Source organism: Rhinichthys klamathensis, unplaced genomic scaffold (genome assembly GCF_029890125.1).
Source record: "Rhinichthys klamathensis goyatoka isolate OS25496 unplaced genomic scaffold, OSU_Roscu_1.1 h1tg000127l_1, whole genome shotgun sequence".
In the NCBI taxonomy this organism is placed as follows: Eukaryota; Metazoa; Chordata; class Actinopteri; order Cypriniformes; family Leuciscidae; genus Rhinichthys; species Rhinichthys klamathensis.
Window position 1 is genome coordinate 3,537,174 of NW_026606664.1, and position 27,957 is coordinate 3,565,130.

Below are 27,957 nucleotides of genomic sequence, written 5' to 3' on the forward strand. Positions count from 1 at the left end.
GAGTAAAGTAATGCATTACAAGTAACGTGCATTACGTAATAAGATTACTTTTTTGATGTAACAGTTAATTTTTGATTATTCTGTGTATCAAAATTTACTCCCAATCTAAAATCTAGGCTACACTTGGAAAATGCTATAGTGTCTTTTTTTTGTTGTTGTTTGTTGTCAATTCAGTTTTTTTAATTTCTATTATAGGTTTTTATAACACTCTAAAAGCTCTTAATTCCAGAGATATTACTAACTGGTAGGTTATTATGTAACAATAATAAAACAATGCATTGACATTTACTTTTGATACTTAGCCTAGCCTACTTAAAAACGAGTAGGCCTACTTCTGTATGGTACTTTTACTTAAAAGTAAAAATCACACATTTTAATTGTAACGGAGTGATATTTGACCAGTTGTATCTGTGACGTTACTTTCACTCAAGTAAGGAAGTTGTGTACTTTATTCACCTGATTATTATTATTATTATGTGATGGTTGTCCTCTTTAGACCCCCCTCATTCCCTCACCCGCTGTTTCCGCAGCAACAGGGAAAAGATGGCAGCCCTCGCGACCCTCACTCAGGTAATACCTGCTAAAAACACCCATTACAAGAGAATAGTGAGGAAAAACACCGGTATGCAGAAATAAATCTAAGAAATAGACACGAATCAATCTCATTATTTGCGCTACCGGCTTGTTTTATCGACATTTATAGTGAAAATGTCACGGGCCTCGTAAGTCGGGCTCAGATTGCTAACCGATTAGCTCGCATAATATCGCATGTCTGTGATAAAATACGAAAAAAGCAATGTAGTTTCAATGAAATTTGCGATAAACATTCAGTAGCAAGAACATATAACGATAACAGCCATTTATATGAATGGGAAATATAGTAAACCGAGATGAATTAGTCTAACCAGCTAGCCGCAATATATCAGAACATCACTTTATATCAGAACACTTTAAAACAGTCAAGACGCCTCACGTATAAAGTCGTAATTTCAGTATATGTTCATAGTACAATAATAAAAGCTGCTTAATTATACCGAACAACATTGTAATATTGATATGAACTCTCATAGCTCATATGATAATGGGTGTTGAACCGCTAGTTTAGCTTAGCGGTGATGGGAATTAGTGAGCATCAGTAACGTTAATCTTGGACTGCCTGCCTTATGAATAGGAATGGATTAAATTGTATTGTAAATACAGTTATGTGCACAACACACATTAGAATAAATATATAAAAAAATCAATTACATGTATTATTATATTGCATCACCAGTGTTATTTTAAAATTATTTATATAATACTATATTATTTATTCATATTTTGAATAAGATTTTACTTTTCACTTTATTTAATTTTAGGTAAAGTTTTAATAAGTTGATGTGCTTTGGTCAGTTTTATTTTTACTATATATATATATATATTTTTTTTTTAAATGTATTTTCAATGATCTCTATAACTATAATAGTATATTTGGAAGAATATTGGTAACCAGACAGATGCTGGTCCCCATTGACTTGCATTGTATGAAAAAAAGAAATACTATGGGAGTCAATGGGGACCATAAATTGAGTAAATGATGACAGAACTTGCATTTTTGGGTGAACTATCCCTTTAACAATTACATAATAGTAAAATGAATGTTACAATTCTCAATAATCAGGCATATTTGCCATATATACCCTATTTTATTTAATCATAAAGTTTCTCTTTCTCTTAGCTGTCAAGCGGAAACCCTGTATATGAGAACTTTTACAGACAGGTAAGGATATAATTCTGTCATTCTAAATTTGTAGATTATCACAGTGATCTTTTTTTTAGTACATCAGTCTTTTTTGCAACAAAAACCATAGGTCGACCCGGGAAACACCGGGAGGGTTGGACCTACAGAGGCTGCCTTGTTCTTGAAAAAATCCGGCCTGCCAGACATCACATTAGGAAAGGTTGGTGTTTGGGTAAATCAATGCACAACTTGTTCTGAAATGATACTTGGATATCAGGGCTCTAGAGTGCGACCAATTTGGTCGCACATGCGACCAAAATTTGTAAGGGTGCGACAAGAATCTTTCCTAGGTCGCACCAGTGCACCTAAAGTTCTCGCATGATCGCAATCGCATCCGCTGCCTCTCACGTAATGGTTGGATCATATCGTGGTCTAAACCAATCAGAGATAGAGATTGGGTGGGTCTTTGCCTCTGATTGGTTGTGGTTCAGATATTCCTGTAGGACTAAAATGCTCCGTGCAGTGTGGTTGAAATAAATTGCGACCTGTCACCTGAGCACCAGAGAATCAGTTATGGCAATCAGCAGCATCAGCTAAATAAACGCAGGAAAACAGACGACGAAGAAACTTTTAAAAATGTAGGCTACTTGAACTAGGTAAAAATATTGATTTCTCGATTCTCATTGATTTTTACGAACCGTTGGGCTATCAGTTGATGAATGAATGTAGCGAGCATCCCATCCAATAAATCGCAATAATCTTTGTGCTTTGTTACTATTGATATGAAACAAAGTCTCAGATTTCAAATTAGGTCCATTTTCTTACGAAATTCAAAAACATAAATAGTGTATTGACGCTGTGGCGTGAGATCGCTCTGGCTCAGCTCAGCTCAAGAGAAGCAGCAGTGCGGAGCGCACATGATCTTCTCTTCCGCCTCAATAATACCAGTTACAGCGTGAAATACACATGAACGAGCATCTGAAAGTGTGTTAAAAGAGTACAACTTATCGAAATCCGTATCATGTCACATGGAATCGCTCAATCGGTGTTTCAACCGTGGAAAGACGTCAGTAAAACGCTTGTAAACAATGTAATGTAACGCCACATTTACCTCAGAAAAAACATATCCAGTGCCCATAAACTCGTTAGCTAGCTAGAAAAATTAACTCTAGAGGAGCAGTGTGCCTAATATATGCACCATATTACATATTCATTATAATTTTTTATGTTTTTCAATATTTAATGCATGTTGTTTGAAAAAAATCTGGCAAGTTTTTATGCAGCCACCATTTAAATGTTTATATTTCATATAACTTTATTATTATAAAAAAAAGTGTAATTTAGGTGTTTGTGTACAAATCAGGTAATTTTTACCTTCAATATTATAGTAGGCTAATGAAGCATAGTGGGCTACAACTGACTCCCAGTTTACAGCATTAGTTGAGATTTGTTTTTCTTGAGAAAATTTGCCATGTACTGTACCTGATATCCAATATAATCAATATTGAATCGAATTGTGAAATTTGTGTCAATATCCTGCCCTAACTTGAACAATGTAAAAACAGCACTTTAATAAAAAAAAAAAAAAGATTTATATTTTTATATACAGTATAATTGTGCTTCAAAAAAAAAAAAAAACTACACCTTATTTTTGTTTAAAAGCATTTACATAATATACATGAATATATGGAACGTGATAAAAAGGTGACCTTGAAATTGTGGCGTTAAAGGCGACGCGAGACGAGGAAAAATTTGAGTGCACCTAAATTTTGTGCTGGTGCACCTAAATAAAAAAGTTAGGCGCACCAGTGCAACCAAGGCAAAAAGTTAGTCTGGAGCCCTGGATATTCATAATCACCAAATGTTTCTTCTCAGATCTGGGATTTAGCTGATCCAGATGGCAAAGGTTTCTTGGATAAACAGGTAAAAGTATCATAGTTTATAAGAGCATCAGTCAGGAAGGATCAGAAACTGAATGTTAACTTGATCCCGTTGTGGTTTATCAGGGATTTTACGTTGCTCTGCGACTCGTGGCCTGCGCGCAGAGTGGGCAAGACATCAGCCTTTCCAGTTTTAACCTCCCCGTCCCCCCTCCAAAATTCGTAAGTCTCAGGGTTTAGGGTTGTACAAAATCATTGTACTCCATGCAGTATGAGCTCACAGACTTTCTCATTTCTGTTCTAGAAGGACCACAGCAGCCCGTCACTGAGTTCTGTGACATCAACCAATGAGAGCCACTGGGCTGTGCGGGTAACTTATTTTGATTGGTTATTGGTTTTTGGACCGCAAATTAACAAAAGCGTTTGATTATTTATCCTAAATTCTCTTGGTTTTGTTTTTTTCAGCCTGAAGAGAAGAACAAATTTGATGGAATTTTTGAAAGTCTTGCCCCAGTGAACGGATTACTGTCCGGTGAGAAGGTCAAACCAGTACTAATAAACTCCAAACTTCCTGTGGATGTTCTCGGAAAGGTAAAATTCAAATAGGTACTTAAAAAAAAAGAAGTATCTATCGTTCTATCTATCTATCTATCTATCTATCTATCTATCTATCGTTCTATCTATCTATCGTTCTATCTATCTATCGTTCTATCTATCTATCGTTCTATCTATCTATCGTTCTATCTATCTATCTATCTATCTATCTATCTATCTATCTATCTATCTATCTATCTATCTATCTATCTATCTATCTATCTATCTATCTATCGTTCTATCTATCTATCGTTCTATCTATCGTTCTATCTATCGTTCTATCTATCTATCGTCCTATCTATCGTCCTATCTATCTATCGTTCTATCTTTCTATCTATCGTTCTATCTATCTATCTATCGTTCTATCTTTCTATCTATCGTTCTATCTTTCTATCTATCGTTCTATCTATCGTTCTATCTATCGTTCTATCTATCGTTCTATCTATCGTTCGTTCTATCTATCGTTCTATCTATCTATCTATCGATCTATCTATCTATGGTTCTATCTATCGTTCTATCTATCTATCGTTCTATCTATCTATCGTTCTATCTATCGTTCTATCTATCGTTCTATCTATCGTTCTATCTATCGTTCTATCTATCTATCGTTCTATCTATCGTTCTATCTATCGTTCTATCTATCGTTCAATCGTTCTATCTATCTATCTATCTATCTATCTATCTATCTATCTATCTATCTATCTATCTATCTATCTATCTATCTATCTATCTATCGATCGTTCCATCTATCTATCGTTCTATTTATCGTTCTATCTGTCCATGCATCCATCCATCCATCATTGGGGAAAGTTACTTTTAAAAGTAATGCTTTACAATATTGGTTTACTCTCCAAAAAAAGTAATGAATTGCGTTACTTTTTATGGAATGTAATGCGTTACGTTTCTTTTGCCTTACTTTTTCTCACCTGGGCTGATCTTGCTTGTTTGAAATTTTTTAATAATGAAAACCAAAGTTCTATTTTTGCCAAATGTAAAGACAATGTAATGTTTAACACTCTTACTTAAGCTATAAAAAAATAATTAAACACAAATCTGATGTTTATCTAAAGTCATTTTTGCTTATTAGTGTGGTTGAATTGGATCATCGAAGGTCAGCAGCAAAGACATTGGTTAATAAAGTGAGATTAAATACATAAAGTATATTTGTGTTATTTAACATGTTTAATTATTGCAGGTTTGTGTAATATTCAGAGTTTGCATTTCACTGTTTTAATTCATTTTGAGGAATACACAGCGCACACAACGCCTCTGCCTCTTACTCACGATTCCTCTCAACATGGGGACAGGAGAGATGTCAGAGTCTATAAATGGGATAACAAAGTAACGTGCGTTACTTGTTTGAAAAAGTAACTCCGATATTTTGTTGTAAATTTAAAAGCAATGTGTTCTTATTTTTTTTTTTTATATATGTATGATACAATACAATGGTAATAAATACTAGGGATGTCCCGAGCCAATCGCAAAGATCAGTATCGGGGGCAATTAAGCATTTTTTTGATCGGTATCTGCTATCCTAAGCCCGATGCTTTTATACGTCAGCTGTCATGCCGGTGTCGTGCAGTAGGTGGAGGTTTGTACCTTCAACTTACAGACTGGCATTCTGACACTGCGAGTTTCATGCTTTCTAACCTTATTTCCATTTTTTTATTGCAATTATGCTGCATATTTTACATATAAAATACAAGAAGTATATATAAATAATTGTGACCACACACTCTGTTCACAATGGACATTGTTTGTAAAAATAATTTTTTGTATTTTATATGTATACTCTGTTTCGGCAGATACTCAATATTCAAAAACTCGGATCGGATTGGGGGCACAAAAAAACTTGTTCGGGACATCCCTAATAAATGCATATAATTTAATATATAATAAATTAAAATGTAGTTATTGATATTACATTTTTAAAATGTAATTGTTAAATAAAACTGTAATTATTATATGACTGTCTGATCAGGTGTGGGATCTGAGTGACATAGACAAAGACGGACACTTGGACAAAGATGAGTTTGCAGTGGTGAGTAATTATTTTTTGTGTTATAATAAAATCACACTTATAATAGCATACTACATACAGTTATCCCATGATGCAATGCACTCCTCTTCATCATTAAATATATTATTATTAAGAATTATGTTGTGAAATAGTGTGCAGTATATAAATGTGTTTATCTATTGCATATTGCATACTGCGTGCTATTTAAACCAGTACATTTTTAATTATGTGATATACAATATATAATTATATATAAAAATTGTATTTTAAATAATTGTAGGCAGTTAAAAAAAATTGTATGCTAGTAAAAAGAAAGTGTTAAAATGGCATAATGACATCAATTTCTTTTGTCCAGGCCATGCATCTGGTGTACCGGGCCCTGGAGAAGGAGCCCGTGCCCTCCGTCCTGCCCTCCTCTCTCATCCCTCCATCCAAAAGGAAGAAGTCCTCCGGGTCTTTGTCCAACATGGTGCCAGTGTTACCGGGCAGCCCACCGCCACCTAAAGACAGCCTGCGCTCGACCCCCTCTCACGGCAGCATGAACTCTCTCAACAGCGCTGGGAGTTTGTCCCCAAAACACACCCTCAAATCCTCACAGGTATTATTGCTGCGTTTTTGTTTTGATGTTGCACAGAAGAATTAAAGAGGGTCTGATGGTGTAACTCTTATCATCAGCATTCGGTAAACTGGGTGGTACCAGTTGCAGACAGAGGGCGCTATGATGACATCTTCCTCAAAACTGACTCTGATCTCGACGGCTTCGTCAGCGGTCATGAAGTTAAAGATATCTTCATGCATTCAGGCCTCCCTCAGAACCTCCTGGCACATATTTGGTACTATTTCAAATGTGCTTTTGATTTCTCTTCACTGTCGCTGTTGTGATTGTCACATTCATGGCTTCCTCTGTTGTCTTTGTCAGGGCTCTGGCGGACACTAGGCAAATGGGCAAACTCACACGCGAGCAGTTCTCCTTGGCCATGTATTTCATTCAGCAGAAAGTGAGCAAAGGCTTGGACCCTCCACAAGCTCTGATTCCAGACATGATCCCACCGTCCGAACGCGGAACACCGGGACCTGTAAGTCACATTAGCACTTTTAAAAACTGCGTGCTTATAATGGGCTTCTGCACCTGACTGAAAGGTTGCAGGTTTGAATCCCAGAGGAAGTGATCCATGGTTCATGAAGACTGTACATGTAATAAGTGTACTGTCTTTAAATTAGTAGTATCTGCCTAATGACTGCTTGAATGAAGTGACCTGGTCCAGAGTTGTAGCTGTTAATTTTTTTTTGAAATTAAGCTAAAATGAAATAAATAAATAAATATATATAACAAAATAAATAATTGAAATAATAAAAAACGTAAACTGGCTGGATTCTGAAATAAAAATAAGTCTAAGTTGAAGTACTAAAATTACTAACACTAAAGCTGAGATAAAAATAAAGCTAAATAGAAATATAAAAATGTATTAAAAAGACAAGCACATAGCAAAATTACTCAATCTTAATGAAATTGACTAAATTAAACGAAATGACTAAAACAAAAAATCTAAAAATAAAAGCTAAATCAAAATATTTATTATAAATACTATACCGGTATTTAAATAATTCTAAAATAACACTGTCCTGTCCTTTCAAAAGTAAAAACAAAACCTTGTTTTGCATAAAGAAAATGCCTGTTTTTGCCATCTTTTGTATTGTGACATTATTTTTTCATGCAGAAATATATTCTTTATTATTTGTCATATATATTATTTATATTTGTTGTACTGAATTGAATTTAAAGTAAATCTCATCCTGACAAATAAATCTCATTACTGTAATACAGTAATAAAAAAATCCTCCTGTCCAGATACAATGATTTAAAAAAAAATAATAATAATGCAAGTTTCATTAAAATCTGCATAATTTAAATGCAACAAATAGTACTATGCTAAATAAATATTTCATTTTAAAAACAAATATTTCATTTATTTATAATTATTTTTTTGCATTTCAGTCTGAAACGGTCACAGTGAAAACAAAGCTGATTGAAACGGCCCTAAAATAGTTTGAATTGTCCTTGTGCAAAATGCAATTTTGACCGATTTAAAAAATATATATTTTTAGGCCACCTACATTGACTCAGTACGTAAAAAAAAAAGAGTGAGCAATGTGAACTAAAACAATATCACTTGATAATTTAAATGAAATGACTGATCACAATACAGATTTTCTCTTGCTTTAATGGGTTAACGTGAACCAGCACAGTTTTGTCCCTCGTTTGAAGAGCTTCCTCTGTTTTTTTTCAGAGTCTGTCAGGATATATGACACCAGTGGGCTCTGAGATGGCTGCACTGAGCGAGATGCGCCGGGTAAACAGCCTGTTTCTCTCTCTCTCTCTCTCTCACACGTTCTTTCATTACATGTATTTCCATTTCTTCAGTTAGGATTTCAAACCATAAATATTTAATACATCAAGAGAGCCACTAACATCTTATCACGAACGCAACCCGAATATCTCACCAAACAATCTTCTGTTCCTTTTCATCCACGTTTCAATGCTGCTGATGTTTTATGCCGTTATTCACTGGCTAAAATCAGGCAATAATGTTCAAGTTATGGGTAGGTAACGTTTAGAAAAAGACTGAACAAATGCTTTCGATGGTCTGTTAGCCGAGACGTTGAGTTGGAAAGCATTTGTGAGAGATCCAGTGCTGTGAAATGGTGCCGTGTCTTGACTTCCCCATGTTTTGAGCATCAGAGGTGGAAGACAAGCTCGTCTCTGCTCCCGTGTGGTGGCTCCTTGCTGTTCTCTACCCTTCTGTTTGTGTGGTGCTGTGCTTGTGTGTGGTTCAAATACATCAGGACTGACTTTCTGTGCTGGGCCCCCCCCTCATACAGGACAGCTCCAGCTCTGTGGGTTCAGGGGAGTTCACCGGGATTAAAGAACTGGACGATATAAGTCAGGAGATCGCACAGCTGCAGAGGTAATACAATACACTGGCATTTAAAGGTGCTCTGGGATAGTTTTGAGCTGCCAAAAGAATAAAAGTTCACGTCATATGATTCATTTTTTTCTTTTTAATTTAATGAATCTTTTTTACAACCAATGTCATTCTTTACTACTGAAGAACGTTTTTTGTTTGCGGAAGGATACATAAAAAAATCAAATGTGTCTTATAATGTGATTTTTTTATTATAATGTCGCACAATATTTATTCTTTAATTTTATTTATATATATTAATAATATATATAATTTTATATTAATTAAATAATATATTAAATGCATGATTAATATATTATATTTTTAAAAATGTAATAATTTATTATAATTTAATCCTGAATATGTTAAATATAATTATATATTTGGAAATGTTTCTATGTAAATTGATCCAAAAAAAAAGAAGAAAAAAACCCCCAGATGGAAAACACTATTTTTAACTATTTCCCTTAGAGATACTGCGACAAAAAACAGTGTATTACAAACACTGTGCAAAGTGTGAATATTTTAAGTACTTTTTAATCTTTTTTTAAGGTAAAAATTGTGTACTGCTAAACAACTTGCTGTAAAGCAAATCAAATTTAAAGGGATACTCCACCGGTTTTTCATATTAAACTGTTATTCCCTTAACTAAGACGAGTTGATACATACCTCTCTCGTCTCAGTGCGTTCACTATATCGCTCTGTATTGCCGCAAAACTATGTTAGCACTTAGCTTAGCCCAGTGCATTAAATATGGGCCAAGCAGAGAAGGACCAAACACTTCCTCGTTTTCCCTATTTAAACACAGTTACTCGAGTAGTGTAACTCGACCTAGGCTGGTGACACAAAATAAAACGTTGCGCTTTTCTAAGCGTTTAAAATTGATGACTATATTGTATGGCGGAATACCATAGCAAATGCTTTTGAGCAGTTCGACTTGGCGCAATAATATCATCACTCGTGAAAAGTCCTCTTACCGGCTCCCGCTTCCTCTCCCCCTCCCTCTCATTTCCGTCAATACAACCAACGTGACTTTTACTACCTGTGCTATTAGAAAACTGCAGATCATTTGCAATGGTGGACTTTGTAGATGATTATGACTTCTTTGTAGCAGACCCAGAGCCATATCTGTTTGAACCCGAGTACACGGAGGAGGAATTAGCTCTTATGGACCGTAAGAGGAAAGAAAAATTTTACGACTGCCGGGTGAATCATCGCTGCAAACGCGTCGCTTGCCGCGACACATGCGATTTGTCCAGGGTCTTCTGGATCTACACTGACCCCCACCTTCGATGGCAATACCTGGTCCCATTCTAAACAGCACAGGCTCTCAATTTCGGTCGGCATCTGTTCGCAACAGTCACACTTGCACCACCAATTGCTGTTTGCCCGTGGTCTTTCGCCAGCTCCGGTCTGTTCTTGATCATATCTTTCTTCCCTCTCACGGTCCATAAGAGCTAATTCCTCCTCCGTGTACTCGGGTTCAAACAGATATGGCTCTGGGTCTGCTACAAAGAAGTCATAATCATCTACAAAGTCCGCCATTGCAAATGATCTTCAGTTTGCTAATAGCACAGGTAGTAAAAGTCACGTTGGTTGTATTGACGGAAATGAGAGGGAGGGGGAGAGGAAGCGGGAGCTGGTAAGAGGACTTTTCACGAGTGATGATATTATTGCGCCAAGTCGAACTGCTCAAAAGCACTTGTTATGGTATTCCGCCATACAATATAGTCATCAATTTTAAACGCTTAGAAAAGAGCAACGTTTTATTTTGTGTCACCAGCCTAGGTCGAGTTACACTACTCGAGTAACTGTGTTTAAATAGGGAAAACGAGGAAGTGTTTGGTCGCTTCTCTTTTTGGCCCATATTTAATGCACTGGGCTAAGCTAAGTGCTAACATAGTTTTGCGGCAATACAGAGCGATATAGTGAACGCACTGAGACGAGAGAGGTATGTATCAACTCGGCTTAGTTAAGGGAATAACATAGTTTAATATGAAAAACCGGTGGAGTATCCCTTTAAGCTTAGCCTCACAAAAGTTTGGATTTTTTAAAAATTGCACTTGCAATTGAATGTAATTTCTTGTTTTGCAGAGGCGCACCTTTTTTTTTGCCTTTTGCCTCCTCCCATTTTTGTTGTCCTCCATTTTTCTCAGTGGCCCACCACACCAAACCTAGTATATTTGTCCCTTCTGAACAGTTCCCCTATAGATGACCCTGAAATGACCCTCATGCTCACATGCACACTTCAAAGGAAGAGGAAAGGTACCTGAAAGCTCTTGGTGGTGGATGAGTTTCCCTCTCCCTGACACATCCTCATCTCACCCCCTTCCCCTCTTCACAGTGTCCGTTTAATGTGTGTAGGTTTTTTTTTTTTTAAAGAAATCTCTTGTTTCACTTGCTTATTCATGCTGCCTCAGCACTCTTGCTTTCACACACTGGGAGACACTCAGGTAAAAACCTCTCTTGGCTGTCACGGTTCTTGTTTTGTGTGTGAAGGAGGCAGGTATGAGGGATGTTTTCTAGTTGCCAACAGTTGATAAAGGTTTTCGTGTTTCTTTTTCCAATTATTTCAACAGAGAGAAATACACTTTGGAACAAGACATCAGAGAAACAGAGGAGGCCATCAGACACAAAACCACAGAGGTTCAGGTAAACCTGGCAGTGCAATTATTTATTTTTTATGAATTGTTATTTATATTAGTAATTAAACAAATATACTTAAGTATTGTATGTGTGTCTGTAAATATATTTTAATTTAATATAAATATTATTAAAATAAAGCATTATATTAATAATACAAATATATTTAAAGTTCTAATATAATAGTATTTTATTATTATTATTCTATGATAAATATTTGAAAAATATACTTAAACTATTATTAATGTATTTAAAAGTAAAAATATTTTAAGGTAATTTTTCTAAGTATTATTTGCGTTATAATCAGGAAAATATACTTAAAGTATTATTATTATTTAAAGTAAAATGCATTTATAAATAAATTGTACAATTATATACTTCAATAATATTTATAATACAATACGATTAGTTTGTCATTTATTTTTTGTAATAATATTAATTATTAAAGTATTAATATTTTTGAGTAAATGCATTTATAAACATTTTAATATTTTTTACAATTATAATTAAGATAATTATTGTACTATTTTTATTTGTATTATAATTATATTAATTATAACATATATTACAATTTTGCAATACATTTTATTTAAAAGGTATCTCTTTTTAAAACATTTCTATGATAAATATATTAAAATACACTATTATTATTATTATATTTAAAAGTAAAAATATTGTAATATATTAATATTAAATATTAGTTGTATTATAATTAGGAAATTATACTTAATGTATTATAAGTATTTAAAGTAAAAATACATTTATAAATATATTTTACTTAGGGCTGTCAAATGATTAATCGCATCCACAATAAAAGTTTGTGTTTACATAATATATGTGGGTGCACTGTGTATAATTATTTTGTACATATATAAATACACACACATGCATGTATATTTAAGAAAAAAATATTATTTATATATAAAATATTTATATTTATATATAATAAAAATTATATATAAATCTATATACATGAAAATATTTCTTGAATATATACAAGCATGTGTGTGTATTTATATATATATATATATATAAAATAATTATACACAGTGCACCCACATATATTATGTAAACACAAACTTTTATTTTGGATGCGATTAATCGCGATGAATCATTTGACAGCCCTAATTTTACTATTAAATATATTTAAACTAATCTTATATTATTATAAATATTGAAATTGTATTAATTGTTTTGTAATTATATTAATTTTGATCAGTAATTTTTTATAAACAAAAATGATGTGAAATGTATCATTAATGCCCTATATTTAAAGGTATCTGTTTTTTAAATGTTATTTCTGTTAATATGCACAAGTTATATGTTGGCTTCATTGTTAACTGGATGCGGTTTGATTGACAGGAGATGCAGAATGATCTGGACCGAGAGGCGTCCAGCCTCCAGGAGCTTGAGGCCCAGAAGCAGGACGCCCAGGACCGGCTGGAGGAGATGGACCAGCAGAAGGCCAAGCTTGAAGACATGCTCAATGACGTACGGCAGAAGTGCCAGGAAGAATCGCAAATGGTGAGCGAAAAACAAACAAGACAATTTACTAGATCCTCAGATGACATGTTGATGAACGTTAAACCGATCCATACTATTTCTGTTAAGATCTCATCCCTGCAGAACCAGATCCATTCGCAGGAGTCGGACCTCCAGAGCCAAGAGGAAGAGCTGGGCCGGGCCAAGGCTGACCTGAACCGCCTGCAGCAGGAGGAAGCGCAGCTAGAGCAGAGTCTACAAGCGGGCAGGATTCAGCTAGAAACTATCATAAAGTCCCTCAAAGCCACGCAGGACGAGATCAACCAGGTTGTGCCTTCGGAACATTTGATGTATGAAACAAAAAGTGTACACTAGGGGGAGACAAACCTCTAAAGATGTCTGTTATTTCAAACGCTTTCATGCAAATTTGATTACTTAGGAAATTAGAAGGCAGACACCAGAAATTGCTATATTTAATAATGTCAGAAGAATGTGCTAAGCATTTAAGTATGTACAACAGGTAAAGCTGACTTGTGTGCATGTTGCAGGCACGGAGCAAACTCTCCCAGATCCAGGACAGCCAACACGAGATCAGTAAGAGCATTGAGCAGTACAGCAGCACTCTGAACGGGACCCACGGGGGCAGCATGACCAACCTGGCCGACATGAGCGAAGGCTTCCCAGAGAAGGAGAACGGAGGTTTCGGGGCCATGGTGAGACGTCTCTTGTGTTTTTTTTTTTTTGTGAGTTGGAAGTTATTTAAGGTTGTATTTTATGTTTCTCCCAGAGCGTGAATGTCAATAAACTAAATTTGATCATAAAAAAAAAGTTTAGAATGCAAACAAAGTTGTATAGTACCAATACTAAATCCATGGATTATTAATTGTAGTATCAAGCTAGTATGCAAGGTCTGTTCCAGTAAAAAAAACAAGTTTATTTATATTTATCTACATTATTGTTATTATTATTATTTAAATGTATATTTATATAAATATGTATTTGTTAGTACAATAAAAAATGTTGTTGTTGTTATTATTAATATTTATATATATAATTTTATTTAAAAAAAGGATAATAATAATACAAAAATATGTTTTATATATACTGTGTGTGTGTGTGTATATATATATATATATATATATATATATATATATAAAATTAAAAATGTAGTACAATAAAAAATGTTGTTGTTATTATTAATATTTATATATATATATAATTTTATTTAAAAAAAGGATAATAATAATACAAAAATATGTTTTATATATACTGTGTGTGTATATATATATATATATATAAAATTAAAAATGTTTTTGTTATAAAAAAAAAATATATATAACTAAAAAATAATATATTTTTATACACACACATTTGGTATTAATTTATTATTATTTATTATATAATACATTTTTATACACGCACATTTGGTATTGATGTATTATTATTTATTATATAAATTATTACTATTTATTATAACTGAGAACTAAACTTTTTTTATGATTATGTTCATGCTCATACTTTCTCACTAGCAAACATGAACCTCACTACTCATGTGATTGCAATTAAAATCCCGTTGACATTCTCTGGTTTCTGATGGAAAACTTGCTTGCTTTTTTTTCTGAATTATGCCTCGCATGCAAAGGTACAATTTGAAAACCCAGCACTGTCAACAAATCATCTTATGTTATTTGTAACAGCTGAGGTGCTGGCTTAAACTGCAAAATGTAGGCACAAAATGACTGAAATTTATACTTCATTCTTATTTCAAGTATTTTTTTCTCTAATGAGTCGGTGCTTTGAGGCGAATTTTTTCGGCTGGACCTCGAACACAGTGTTGGCCTACTTAGACATTTTTGGACTAAAGCTTGAATCAATTAAAAAAAAAAAATGAATGTGACAAGATTTCTACAATGTCTTCCAGAAAGGAAACACATTGGCTAATGGTAATTTAAACTCATTACAGGAGGACCCTTTCAAAGTGAAGACCACTGTGTTCAACAGTGCCCCTCAGGAGATGCACACGGACCCCTTCCAGTCTGAAGACCCGTTTAAAACAGACCCATTTAAAGGTTGGTTGTGTAATCGTTTAATCTTTCTCTTTTAATCGGCTCAAATTAAATACTTCTCTTCCTTAGCGAAGGCTCTGGATGCTATACTAGCCGTTTAGTTGATTATTTAGGGTTCGGCATGGGAATAAGTACATTCATTCCTGTTAAATTTCAAATTCCTGTTGTGTGGCACATTTGTGGGACCAAGCTTTTGTAGCCTTTGTGAAGTCTATTAACACTAGAACGGCCACGACGGTCATTTTGACCGTTTTGAATTTTATATCTGCAATAACTTTGTTGAATAAATAAATAAAATCCTGCTGATACCTGACTTTTCCTAAAAGTGTCTGTATTTTCGTATTTTGGACATAGACGGTCATATTGACCGCACTGAATTTTGCGGTATTCTTTTGTTACATTTCCCGCGGTCAAAGTCCTTTTAGGCAAGTCATGCCACTCAAACGCCTTTTTTCCCACAGGTTATACTTTTACTACGCATGCGCAAGGGTTCACGACACCAACTTAATTTACGTCTCTATCCAGAATGCCGGTGTTTGTGCTCTACAGCATCGGTTCCCAACAGGGGCGTCGTGGCCCACAAGGGGGCCTCAGCGAGCTCTCTGGGGGGGTCGCGTCATATTTCGAAAGGTTTGAGCAATGAGCATTAAATTAAAGTCCTTAACTTTTTTCTGTTCAACATTTACAAAATGTATATAATGAGTGAGATCATCATGAATCCATTTTCCAATCCGGGTTTTTGTCTTATCCTGAACCACTATGGTACACCTATAATAAGTGTTTACATTGGGACTATTTTACACTGGTTCGGATCGCTGCCGCTGCGGAGTAGCCCAGTGCCTGCGTGACTCGTCATAGACGTACACAGAGAGATGTAGTTCCGGCTACAATGTTCTTCCGAAAGACGCATTATTCTGTTAATAAATGCAAGTTTATTATCACTCGCTATAGCGCCAAAAGCATAAAAAATAAAGCATCACATTGATAAAGCCTCATAAATAACATGCAAGTATTGAGGCCCCAGACAGCAGTCATTTAGTAATAGCCTAAAATTTTTTTTTTTTTTTTTTTTTTTTTTTTTTTTTTTTTTAACCTACACACCAGAATGAATATTTTTGTTTTTGCATTTCAAATAGGGCCAATTTATAGGCTTCTCCTAGGCTTACGTTTTTAAATTACAAAGGGCCTACTGATGTTTTTGTTATTTTTTTTTTCAATATTATAGGCTATTATTTGTGCATAAACATACCGTTTGTTTAAAAAAAACAAAAAACATATTTTGTCATCCTTGCTGCAAGCTTACAAGAGCGATAATATCATTAAATGTGAAGGGGGGCCCTAAAATATTTTCTTGGGAAAAAGGGGGTCTCAGACAAAAAAAGGTTGGGAACCACTGCTCTACAGCACATATTTAGAATGTAAGGTAACATATTTGTGGTCGATATAACATGCTTTAACTACTGTAACAAGGTTCAGATGTTATGGGAAGGAGGAGGCGGGAACCGGCGAACATTCAACCATTTTAACAAATAAACAAATACAAAAATGGAAGTATGCCAGCAGCCCCTCGCGGACGACTGCTGGCCACACGAAACACAACATAAAATACGGGTTTTCCCTATATAGTTGTATTGAGGATTGAGGAAGTGGCATGTCTCTGTATAAATTGTCTCTGCCGTCGTTGACCTTTGTCTGTTAGGAAATAATCAGAAGATTCAATTCCAAAATGACAGATATGTTTATTGAGAGCTGGTCAGATGCTGGGAGAGTTAAGGTGTGCAAGTGTCTGGTATGAAGCCCTTGGCAGCACAGGGACGCTGCGTGAAGAACCAGGAGTGCTGAACACGGATGGATGACACACGTAAAACGGATACAGGCAGGGAACAAACACGGAGGAAACATCCACAACGATCTGACAAAGACTAGGCGACAACAGTGACACTAAAAAGGGTTCGCTGATCAGCTGCAGCTGGCGCGTTGATCAGAAGCAGCGGGCGTGCTGATCGGCGGCAATGATACACACACACACACACACACACACACACACACACACACACACACACACACACACACACACACACAACACCAGACGAGAAAGGAGACAGCGAATTCATAAACTGTGACATTGTCTCTCTCACTGTCATATCTAAATAAGATACTTTTAGTTGTTATTATCTTGTTCTGAGTTATGTTGAATGGATATGGAAATATAGCCTGTCTGTTGTGAATATGCGATAATTACCGGCTACTAATGATATTATTATTTATAAATGTATAATTAAACTTGTTTAAATGTACAGTTTGGTGTTGTTTTGTTTTTAAAAGATATCCTAATACAATAAATGCATTAATCTCTCAATTAGGTATTTATCATTAAAGATATAGAGTTTGGAATCAAGCGGTCAAAATGACCACTTGTGGCAGTTCTAGTAGTTATGGAATTCTGGCACTTCTAGTGTTAAACAGATCTCCCTCTCTTTTTTTGTTTGTTGTAGGTGACCCGTTCCAGAATGACCCATTCTCAAAGCAGACCACCACAGTTGCAGGTATCCAGTTCAACTAAATGAATGAAGTGCATAAAATGATTTATATATATATATATATATATATATTTTAGTGCTGTCAATCGATAAAAAAAAATATTCGCACATTTTTCTGTAATTCATTGTGATTAATTGCACAAAACATTCAAGTTTATATTAAAGTAATATATTTTTATATTGTAAAATATCACTGGTAAGTAATCTCCAATTTAATGTGGAAACAACATAATAAAGACAATATAAAGACAGTTATTTTAAATATTTGATCTAACGGATAGGAATGGACAGAAATTGAATAAAGTTATTAAACACTTCACAGTCTTCACTGCATAAATTATAAATTTAATATAATTAATCCTTATTAAAGCTACAAAAGTGATTCAGTCAAGAGCAGTGATATTAATGTTTTACTTTACATTAATGATAGACATCACAGCAGCAGGTTTATTAGGGTGCTGTCACTTTAAGATCTGAAGCACATGACGCATACTAATACAGAGCAGAACTGTTGTGCGTTTGAATGAATATGTGTTTTGAGCGAATCAATTGGGTGAACTAATGATTCAATGCCCCATTCATAAAGAGAGCCATTTACTTCATTCCTGAATTAAATTATTAATCAGCTGTTTGAATGGATCGAATTAATGAATGACTCAACCTACTAATTTAGACATTTACCACTATTACTGTATTTACTGGCAGTTTTAGTTTCTTATTTAAATATTATTTCAGATTGTTTTTTTTTCTTCATATTTTGGGAATAGTTTCCCAAAAAATTCGTCCTTTTGTGGAACGTATTTTGAAGAATATTGGTGACCAAACTCTTGGCGCGATGAAAAAAGTTTGAGAATCGCTGGTCTATTTGCTGCTTTTCTCATTTAACACAATGACTTTAAATAATCTTTTGGGGGTAATTTCTCAGCCAAAGTTGATGTGCGATTAATTAGATAAAAAAATGTAATCGCTTGACAGCCCTAATAATAATACTAATTACATTTTAAATAAATGTGTGTGTGTGTGTGTGTGTGTGCGCGCGCATAGCAATATAAATGAATTTAATAATGAATGAATTATGAAATGCCACTCATTGTTGATGCATGTAACGGTTCCCTTGGAAGAAAATGTTTCAAATGAAATATTTCTGTTTATGAAAGACACCACAATTATTGCACAAAGCTTCATGGTATTGAGCATCATGTTCAGGTACCTTGGCACAGTTCCCCCTTAGTAATAAATGAGGTTTTCAGTTCCCCAACTCTCATCAAATGTGGGCTAAAGATAGAAACATGATAAGATGATATAATGTAAATGATGATATTTAAATGCAAGACGGCCCCCTGAACCGTTACATTAAGCTCTAAACTCTCTCAGATCCTTTCGGCGGAGACCCTTTCAAAGAAGCCGACCCATTTAGGACCTCTTCCGAAGATTTCTTCAAGAAACCCTCAAAGCCGGACCCCTTCAGCAATGCCGATCCTTTTAGCAAAAGTGCCACTCTTCCCTCAAAGGTACCCAGAAAACCAACATCATCACATTAATCCCCGACAGGTTTGAACTTTTGACTTGTGTCCCAACTATATCCTCTGTTCTGTTTTTTAGAGTCATCATTTCTCAAGTAACGACCCCTTCATCTCCACCAGCCCCAAACCAAAAGGCCCAGGTACTGTTTGCACGTCTCACACTTACTCCGCTGAATCATATCATCCCTGCCACTCCCTTTCTTTGAAGATGCTGAGCAAAGATCAGGCTCTTCGTTTCTGCACACAACATTCTTGAACCCGTGAAACTGATCTGGCATCAGCTGAAAATGCTTTGTTTTCTCTCGCGAACACCTTGAGGGACATGGGTGCCTTACACAACTCATGCAAGACGAAACTACACCTCGTGCCCACACTGTTGTCTTTTTTTCGAAGACCACCTCGTGAGAGCTTGTGTGAAGAAGCCGTTAAAAGAGTTCCCATGCAACACGTCCGCTCGCAGGCCCTTTGGCTGCCCCAACTACGTGAAAATCCTCTGCAGTTTCAGTAAACAGTTAATGCAGCATTCGGCTGCAGCATTGTAAGGCGATGCCAGGAAATGCTCAGCACATTTTTTTAAACCTGTGGGTTGAAGGCAAAAAAAAGAGAGAAAACAAAGCAACTTGATGCATATCTCCATTTTGTTTTGAGTTTTTGAAATGGAAAATTAATACTCCTAATTGATTGCTTCAGTATGCATCTTATTTTAATTTTATTACTATTGTGATTAAGGGAAGGAGTGTATATTAACCACACGTATTGACTTAAATAATGAAATAAATGTCAGTTATTTTATTAAATTAGATATTAGTCAATAAAAGTCTTGACCCATGACCATAATATTATTTAAAATAAATAAAACCCATTTTTTTTCTCGTTTAATACTATGGTGAATGATCACTGAAGTATTTCTTTAAATAAATAAATATTTTATTAGTACTTTAACTAAAACTTTTATTTATTTATTTAAAAAAAAATTGTGATTGTCGCCTTGAACTTTATTTTAAATAATAAAAAAATAAATACGTTTTTTTATTTAAAGTCCGAGATCAAGTATCACTTAAGCAAATTACCACTTTTATTGACAGAGAAAAGTGGGAGCAAGAAATTTCATATTTTATTACAAATATGACCCTCAAATATGTCAAAACATTTTAAAAAGTCTAACATAATTTTTTCCATTTTCTTGACTTTTAGTACTGTTACAGGCTGTTTTGAAATACATTTGTGAAACACTGTAAGATACTCATTTCTGTGGACACATTTAACCATAGTAGATGCATGCGTCATTGTTTTTCTCTGCCAATTGCAGATTTCTTTGGTACTCTGGACCCGTTCGGGGGCAGTACATTCGGCAGCAATAGCGGATTTGCAGACTTCAGCCAAATGTCGAAGGTAGTGAACACCTTTCAGTTATGTTTACATCTGAAGCATAATGGAACTTAACTTTCTCACGTGTTTGCAGCATGAGTTTTGTAAGATGTGGTTTTGATTGATGTTCCACCCATAATTTGCCTGGTTTGCACCTTATACCCTGATAACGGCCCTCTGCTTCTTCTTTCCACTGCGATTTAATATAGGGCTTCGTAGATGACCCCTTCAGTCGAAAACAAGACATGCCAGCCCTCCCGCCCAAGAAAAGCGTGCCACCGCGGCCCAAACCACCCAGTGGTAAGCATTTAACCTTCATCTTGAGGCCCACAAACAAACGGTGACCCTTTTCAAAAGCTTTATATACACATCTAACCATAAAAGGTGATTAATCAAACTAGTTTTTAGTATCTCAAAGTAAACGATTACTAAAACTATACACAGCTGTTGTGCCGGGAACCTGGTGCAATAAACAAAATGCAGACAAAACAAGCAATCCAAACAAGCAACATGAAAGACCTGTTGAATGTTGTTTGGGTGGATCACTCTCTACGCTTTTGACACTGATATTTAAGAAGTAAAATCTTTTAAGTGCAGTAGTAACATCTCTTTTAACTAGTTGTTTGTTAGCAGGGAAAGTAAAACAGCTTTGAACAGAAAGTTGTTGACGTCAGCTCACACACATTCACGTTTCAGAAGTCTTGCAACTTCAGGCAAAACTGAATTTTGCCTGCCAATAATGATATCTAAGACATCCTCGCTCTTCCTCCGTTGGTTGTCAACAGGAAATCGAGGTACAACCTTAATATGTTTTGGTTAAGCTTTTTATTTTTTTGTTTTTCCAGTGCGCAGTGGCGTGTTCTTATCTCTTTCCCAACTCCAAAACGGTGCACAAACAAACCTGAATGGAAGATAAATTTATCACTTGGAGAAAACGAAACCTGCGCTGTTTCCTCTCTGCAGTCGGCAGTTAGAGGAAAAGGCGAATCTGTGCTGCTCACTCTTTTTCTTTTCTTTTTTCTGCAGCAACATGTTTTTTTTTTTTTTTCATCCTAGAAAACAAGGGAGTGCTTTCCTGGTGTAACCGAGGTTTAAAGTTGGGTATAGAGGTTAGAGAGAGAGGTTTGTTCGGTGTGCTCAGGGTGGTATAGCTAACATGCTTCGATGATCTGCGGTTAGCATGCACTGCCAGCATTGTGCGCTGATCTACACACCCCTCCCCACTTCCTGTGTGTGTGTGTGTGTTTACACACTCTAGTGGGTAGTGTGGCCTAGCTGCCACAACTTTTCACACTTGAGTATTTGACATTTTAACCTTTCTCCTCTCTTAAAACATATTTCGAACAATATAAGTGGCGTTAAATTATGTATCCCTTAACTTGTTGATATATACAGTATTTCTTGAGCAGTAACATGCTTAATGAAATTAATAATTAAAAGATAGATCAAAAATATGCAATAGACGAGCAGTATTTTGCTGATTAATTCAAAAGTCTTTTTAAAAATGTTTTATTTTAAAACGCAAACCGAAATGTTTGTAAAATTGAAGATTGCTTTATTTCTGTTAATGCACTGTATCATTAAAGAGCACTGCTTGTTTTTGACCTCTTTCCCCTTAGCAGGGTGGAGTCATTTTGCGGTTTAGTATTCCGTTTACTGACAGAAAGAAACTGATTGCTGGTCTGGTATAAAAACAGCCCTATTGAACATGCGGTTAACACCTTTAGAGGAACCAGCAACCAGTTTGAAGTTCTCACAAGCAAGTGAATGCCAGTCTCGGCAAATGGTGCAAGAGGGGGGAAAAAGAACTATGCATAAGCAGTTTTTTTATCCGAAGATCCTTGCCGGTTTGTGATTACATTTCTTGCGCAAATCTCTAAAATAAGCAAATTGCTTGTGCAAAGATTCTGCCTTCCTATAAAAGAAATAACAGCGTTTGAGGCATATTTAGTGCTCTTGTTGGGCGTGTTGAAAGAAACCGACATTTCAGTGTTTTGCATCGAGATACCGCATCATACACTTTTGAACCACTGTGGGTTTTTTGGTTGAGCTTGTGGAAAGATGTGCAAATAACAATTATTTGATTATTATTTATTCAATAAATCAATATTATTAAGAATTACACTACCATTCACAGGTTTTGGGTCGGTAAGATATCTCTTCTCACCAAGGCAGTATTTATTTGATCAAAAACAGTCAGTATTGTGCAATAATATTACAATTTAAAATAACTGTTTTCTATTTTAATATATTTTTAAGAGGTAATTTTATTCCTGTAATGCAAAACTGAATTTTCAGCATCATTACATCAGTCTTCAGTGTCACATGATCCCTTCAGAAATCATTCTAATATGCTGATTTACTGCTCAAGAAACATTTGTTATTATCAATGTTGAAATGCAAATCTGATGAATGGAAAGTTCATAAAAAATAGCATTTATTTGAAATATATATTTTTTTAAAACATTTAAATGTCTTTACTGTCACTTATGAGCAATTTAATGGGTCCTTGGTGATTGTATTACTATTTATATATCAATCATACTTGTTTGAAATTTAAAAAGTCTTTTAAGTCATCAGACATTTTATGTTTAATTATGTTTAAATGCTGCGCTGTAAAGACCTGGGTTGGTAACCAATTTTTGTCAATCTGTTTTTTTATTATTACATTATTATTATTTAGTAAATAAAGCAATCAGAGCTTATTTGACAGTTATTATAGAGTTATACAGTCAAGGATTTTAAACCCATGAAATTTCACCTTGCACAATGCAAATTAAATGCAATGGATGGTTTAGACACTTTGTAAAGCTTTTAAAATGAAAATTGGTATTTCTCAACAGGTAAAAGCACTCCTGTAAACGTGCCGGGATCCGCAGATTCGGCTAAGACCAGCGATCCCTTCCAGCCCTTCAGTGCAGACCCCGTCGATCCGTTTCAGAGTAAAAAGGGGGTTGGAGACCCGTTTAGCGGCAAAGACCCATTTGCTCCATCTGCCTCAAGTAAAGCCTCTAAAGACTCTTCATTGGGTTTTGCTGACTTCAGCTCTGTAAGTTGAGCTTAGTGATACTCTTCTCTTGTCCGGTCCACTTGTTTCTTTCCAAAATCCAATTAAACCCAACCAACAATCCAAAAAAAAAGTGCTTTCTAGCGATCATCAGTGAGGTTTCCTAGAGCAGACCGCACCATTGGCTTCTGTACCGCTCAGTCTGTCGCCTTGTCCCGGCTACTCATTTATTTTCCTCCATGTCTGCAGTCCATCTATCTGTGATTAACTCACCAACGCACAGAATTTTGGATAATAAGCCCTAATCAAGCAGCCAGACATCTCTCTCTTTCAGTGACTCAAATACAGTTGTTTGTGGTGCACATGGCTATGATGTCATATGGCGTTTTTGCTCAGCACTTGCACAGGCTTGTGGGAAGAGGAGCAGTCGCACTCTGTGAAACCAAGCATCCTCGGCTAAGCTAATGTGGCTTCTCGCTGTTCTTCTGTGACTTTTTTGTTCGCTTTGGTGCAAATGTGTCTTGTTTTTTGCGGAATGTACTTCAAATCAAGATGAGACAATATATAGTTTTTGCGAATTTTAGTTTGATGGTAAAAATGTAGTCTTGCAAAACAGGGGTTTAAAATCATAGCACATTATCAGATATTTTCATGTTTACTTGTAAATTTAAGTGACCTACAAAAACGTCAGTGTCGATCATTAGAATCGATGTGAAAATGTCTTCTTAGTTTGCATCTTAGAGAAACATGCATTTTCTCGAAACCCAAAAGATTGTTCTCTTAAAGCTTTTTGTACTAAAATTTTTATGTCAGTGTTTTTAGCTTTATTGTCTGCAAAATGGACTATCTCACTGGCTACTAAAAGAAAGCCGTTTCACTAGCGTCAGTGTTTAAAGGCATAATCTGTGCCCAGTGTCGATATTTTAAAATGTCATTAACGCGAAAGTCTGTTGGCTAGAACAAAACGTCAGTGTTTATAGTGTTATTGTTGTGTCTGATGTCGGTATTGTCGCTTCTTTTTTGTCTGCAAAATGAACCATCTGATTGGCTACTAAGAAGAACAAAATTTTCTTGCATCCTGAAAGTTTGTTTGCTTAAACAACATCAGTGTTAGTGTAATCAAAGTTCGTGATGTCAGTATTTTTGCCTCCTATTTCGTCTCAAATCTCGATAGTTTGTTCATTTGAACAAAACATCAGTGTTTGTTTTACCGATGTGTCTGTCTATTTTCACCTGATGGTCCGCAAAGTTGAACGGTCTGATCGTGTTCTAAAAGAAACGTCAATTTTCTTTCTTATATCAAGCAACTCAGCCTTCTAATGAAGTCCTCCTGAACCAGCTCTGGTTCTCACCGTTCTCTTATCAGTCATCAGTTCATATTTCAAGTGTGTGCAGATTGTATTAACACATCTGCCGTGAAGTCACACTTCCACAAGTTAGTGGAACAAGCGTAATCATCATTATCTTATCTCAACCAATGTGTTTTCAGCTCACTTAAAGGTTGTTTTAGGAGGAGAATTGATGTCAAAGTATTCCCCAAAATGACTGAGGTCCAATTTCGAAAATCGATTAGGAGAGATCGTATGACGTGGGAAGTGTCAGTATCACTACTCAGCTCTCAGGCTGTTGTTTTCTCCACATGGGATCAGTGTGCGCTCCATACTGCAAATCCGCTTTGATCCTAGTGTTTGACGTAGCATCATTTTCATCCGCCCTGCCTCCTGTCCTTAGTATCGCTGCGCATGACTTGGGTGCAGTGGACCTGCTAAACCATCTCTGATTTTATCATGTGACCGAAAACTCCCTGGAAGAACGCTAATTGCATCGTTTACAATGAAAATGATGCTTTTTTACAAATTACCAGCGGTATTATTACTTTGTATTTTCAAAACAGTTTTCAAGATTTATGAAAATGTTTCCCAACCCCCAAAAAGATTGAAAAACTATTTTTTAAGACTAACTATGTTTTTAATTAAAACCATTTATTTAAAACAAATTGTCAATTGTAGTTTATGTATGTGATATTAAAAAACCAAAAACCTCCAGGGTGGTTTAGCAATGCTCTCATGCACCTGCAGTCAGCTTAGTGTGCATGTTACGTTGCTTATAATATTACGCTTATTTATCAATGTACACGATTTGAAAAAGCTTTGTAATGTCTTTTCCTTCTGTCATTTTCTTGCTGCATGAGATCAATGCACGTTCATTTTCCTGTCCATGACATCATTCGCTATTAATGACCAATTAAAAAGGTCCATCATGAGTCATCAGTGGTAGTGGTCTGTTGGTGTCCAATCGGCATTTGTGTGCAGTTCGGTGGATGGTTGCGTGGTAGTTTGGTGTAAATCTCTTTTGTGTTTTTTAAATCCATTCCTCTCTTGCAGGAACTGAGCGAAATAAGGTAAGATCTGTCTGAAAACGTGGTGAATCTTTCTTGTCTTTTGCTGTTTTGCAATTTCAAATGAAGGTCACTGAATAATGTGACAAAGAAATGTTCAAAATGAGCCGTGCATGCTTAAATTTTTCATTTGTACATGCGTGAGATCAAACTGTGCACTTTTGATTTGATTTAATGAAGTATTTGATTTGAATTACATTTTTAATCTGTCATCAGCGGATATTGAGCAAATTGATTTCTGTACCATTATCAGAAATCAAAAGTTTCAAACGGTCTTCGATTGTTAGGACAAACAGAGTCCTACCCCAAACTCACCTCATTGGTTGATACAACGTTAGATGGATTGGCGTCGCTAATGGCACAGACATTACATGCTTAATGTTTTTTGATGACTTCTAATATCAAAATTGAAACACTTTTTGGTAAAACGTGGCACGAAAAGATTATTATCTGTGTAGCTGTTTGTATAAATGCAAATATGTATAATCTATGTACCAATTTAGTACAGTTAAACTGGATCTTTTAAAGCACTGTACCAATCAGTTCAGACCGCAGCTTCACACCACTGTGCAATCCCCAATTTGGGACCGATGGGTCTTAATGTGGCATGTTCCTGTTTTTCCGGCCCAGTTTGGTAATGAAGCCCAGCAGATGGAGTGGGCGAAGCGGGAAAGCGAGAGAGCGGAGCGGGACCGGCTGAAGAGACTGCGCCAGCAGGAGCAGGAAGACCTGGAGCTGGCCATCGCTCTCAGCAAGGCCGAGATGTCCAACGCCTGACCGCCATCCCCTCAGATCCACCCTTCTGTACACTACAGCGAAGATTGTGTGCGTGCGTGATGGACCAAGATAAAATACTCGCAAGTGGGACACAGTACCTGACAGTTTCAACCTCTATCCTTTAGTGTTCATGTGCAGGAGGGCGGCCTATGGTTTGTGAATCAGTTAACTCATTCTACATGCACTGCATTAACCTCTCAGATGGAGTATATAGTTTATTTAAATTGTATTAGTGTGTGTGTGTTTGTGTGTGAATGTGCATTGACAGAGCCATGGACATTTAAAGACCATTATTGGTCTCTGCAGATCATTATCTCCACTGGTGGGGAAAAAAGGGACTGAAACCGCTAAGAAAGTTACGGTTTGATCCTGGTTCGTACCAGAAACTTGAATTACCGACGCTACACTCCCCCCCCTCACGAGCCCTTGAGCAAGGCACTTAATTCCAGGTTTCTTCCTGAATTCAATCGCTGTAAGCATACTGTAAATGGGTTTAGATAAAGTGCATCTGTTAAATGATAACTTACTGGCCCTGGCTGTAGTCAGTATGGTACACACTGGAATTACAGCTGAGCCTGCAGACTAAACGTCTGTAAGGAGATCTCGACGTGACGGAAAGCTGAACAAATGACAGTGTGATTTTTGCAAGCGTCGTTTAAGAGATGTCGTTTAAGAGTTTGATTCAGAAGTGAACTTGTTTTCTTTCACAGAACTGTTCAGATGAGAAGGTTGAGCAAAACTTCTACAACTGCACTGATTGTTTAAATATTTTTATTTGACCATGTTAAAAGGTTTAGCTGGTTAACACCACTGCAGGACTCAACAGTAAGGTTTTTTTGGGGGCCTCATGACAAAGGTTATTTTTTTCTAGAATGTTTTATTTTCTTTTAAATGTTACATTCTCTTTTTAAAAAAAACGAGATTTTTTTCTTTACAAAAATCTTGTACATTTCTGTCTATCCATCAGTCTATCGGT

The 27,957-nt window shown here is 35.7% G+C and overlaps 1 protein-coding gene across 5 annotated transcripts; it reads left to right on the forward strand.

Annotated features, from left to right (window-relative positions):
- The first annotated feature begins 496 nt into the window (after positions 1-496).
- On the forward strand, positions 497-27,842 carry eps15l1a (epidermal growth factor receptor pathway substrate 15-like 1a). Of its 5 annotated transcripts, none has more exons than XM_056256569.1 (27): positions 497-570; positions 1,718-1,759; positions 1,851-1,940; positions 3,596-3,643; positions 3,727-3,822; positions 3,905-3,970; positions 4,066-4,191; positions 6,176-6,235; positions 6,570-6,812; positions 6,890-7,047; positions 7,134-7,290; positions 8,503-8,565; positions 9,095-9,180; positions 11,598-11,630; positions 11,757-11,829; positions 13,183-13,344; positions 13,432-13,629; positions 13,851-14,015; positions 15,266-15,371; positions 17,864-17,914; positions 19,283-19,419; positions 19,511-19,571; positions 20,741-20,823; positions 21,009-21,099; positions 23,643-23,848; positions 26,191-26,207; positions 26,835-27,842. In XM_056256569.1, the coding sequence occupies exons 1-27, from the start codon at positions 544-546 to the stop codon at positions 26,902-26,904; spliced, it is 2,715 nt and encodes a 904-aa protein (XP_056112544.1). In that variant the 5' UTR covers positions 497-543; the 3' UTR covers positions 26,905-27,842. The 5 variants fall into 5 exon arrangements, with proteins under 5 accessions (XP_056112544.1, XP_056112542.1, XP_056112540.1 ...); XM_056256567.1 differs by having other exon boundaries at positions 23,643-23,801; XM_056256565.1 differs by lacking the exon at positions 26,191-26,207.
- Positions 27,843-27,957: the final 115 nt, after the last annotated feature.

Coding starts and splice junctions, on each gene's coding strand:
- eps15l1a (XM_056256565.1), top strand. CDS start 544: ATGGCAGCCCTCGCGACCCTCACTCAG. Junction 13,345..13,431: donor GCCAGGAAGAATCGCAAATG/GTGAGCGAAAAA, acceptor ATTTCTGTTAAG/ATCTCATCCCTGCAGAACCA. Junction 19,420..19,510: donor GTGCCACTCTTCCCTCAAAG/GTACCCAGAAAA, acceptor TCTGTTTTTTAG/AGTCATCATTTCTCAAGTAA.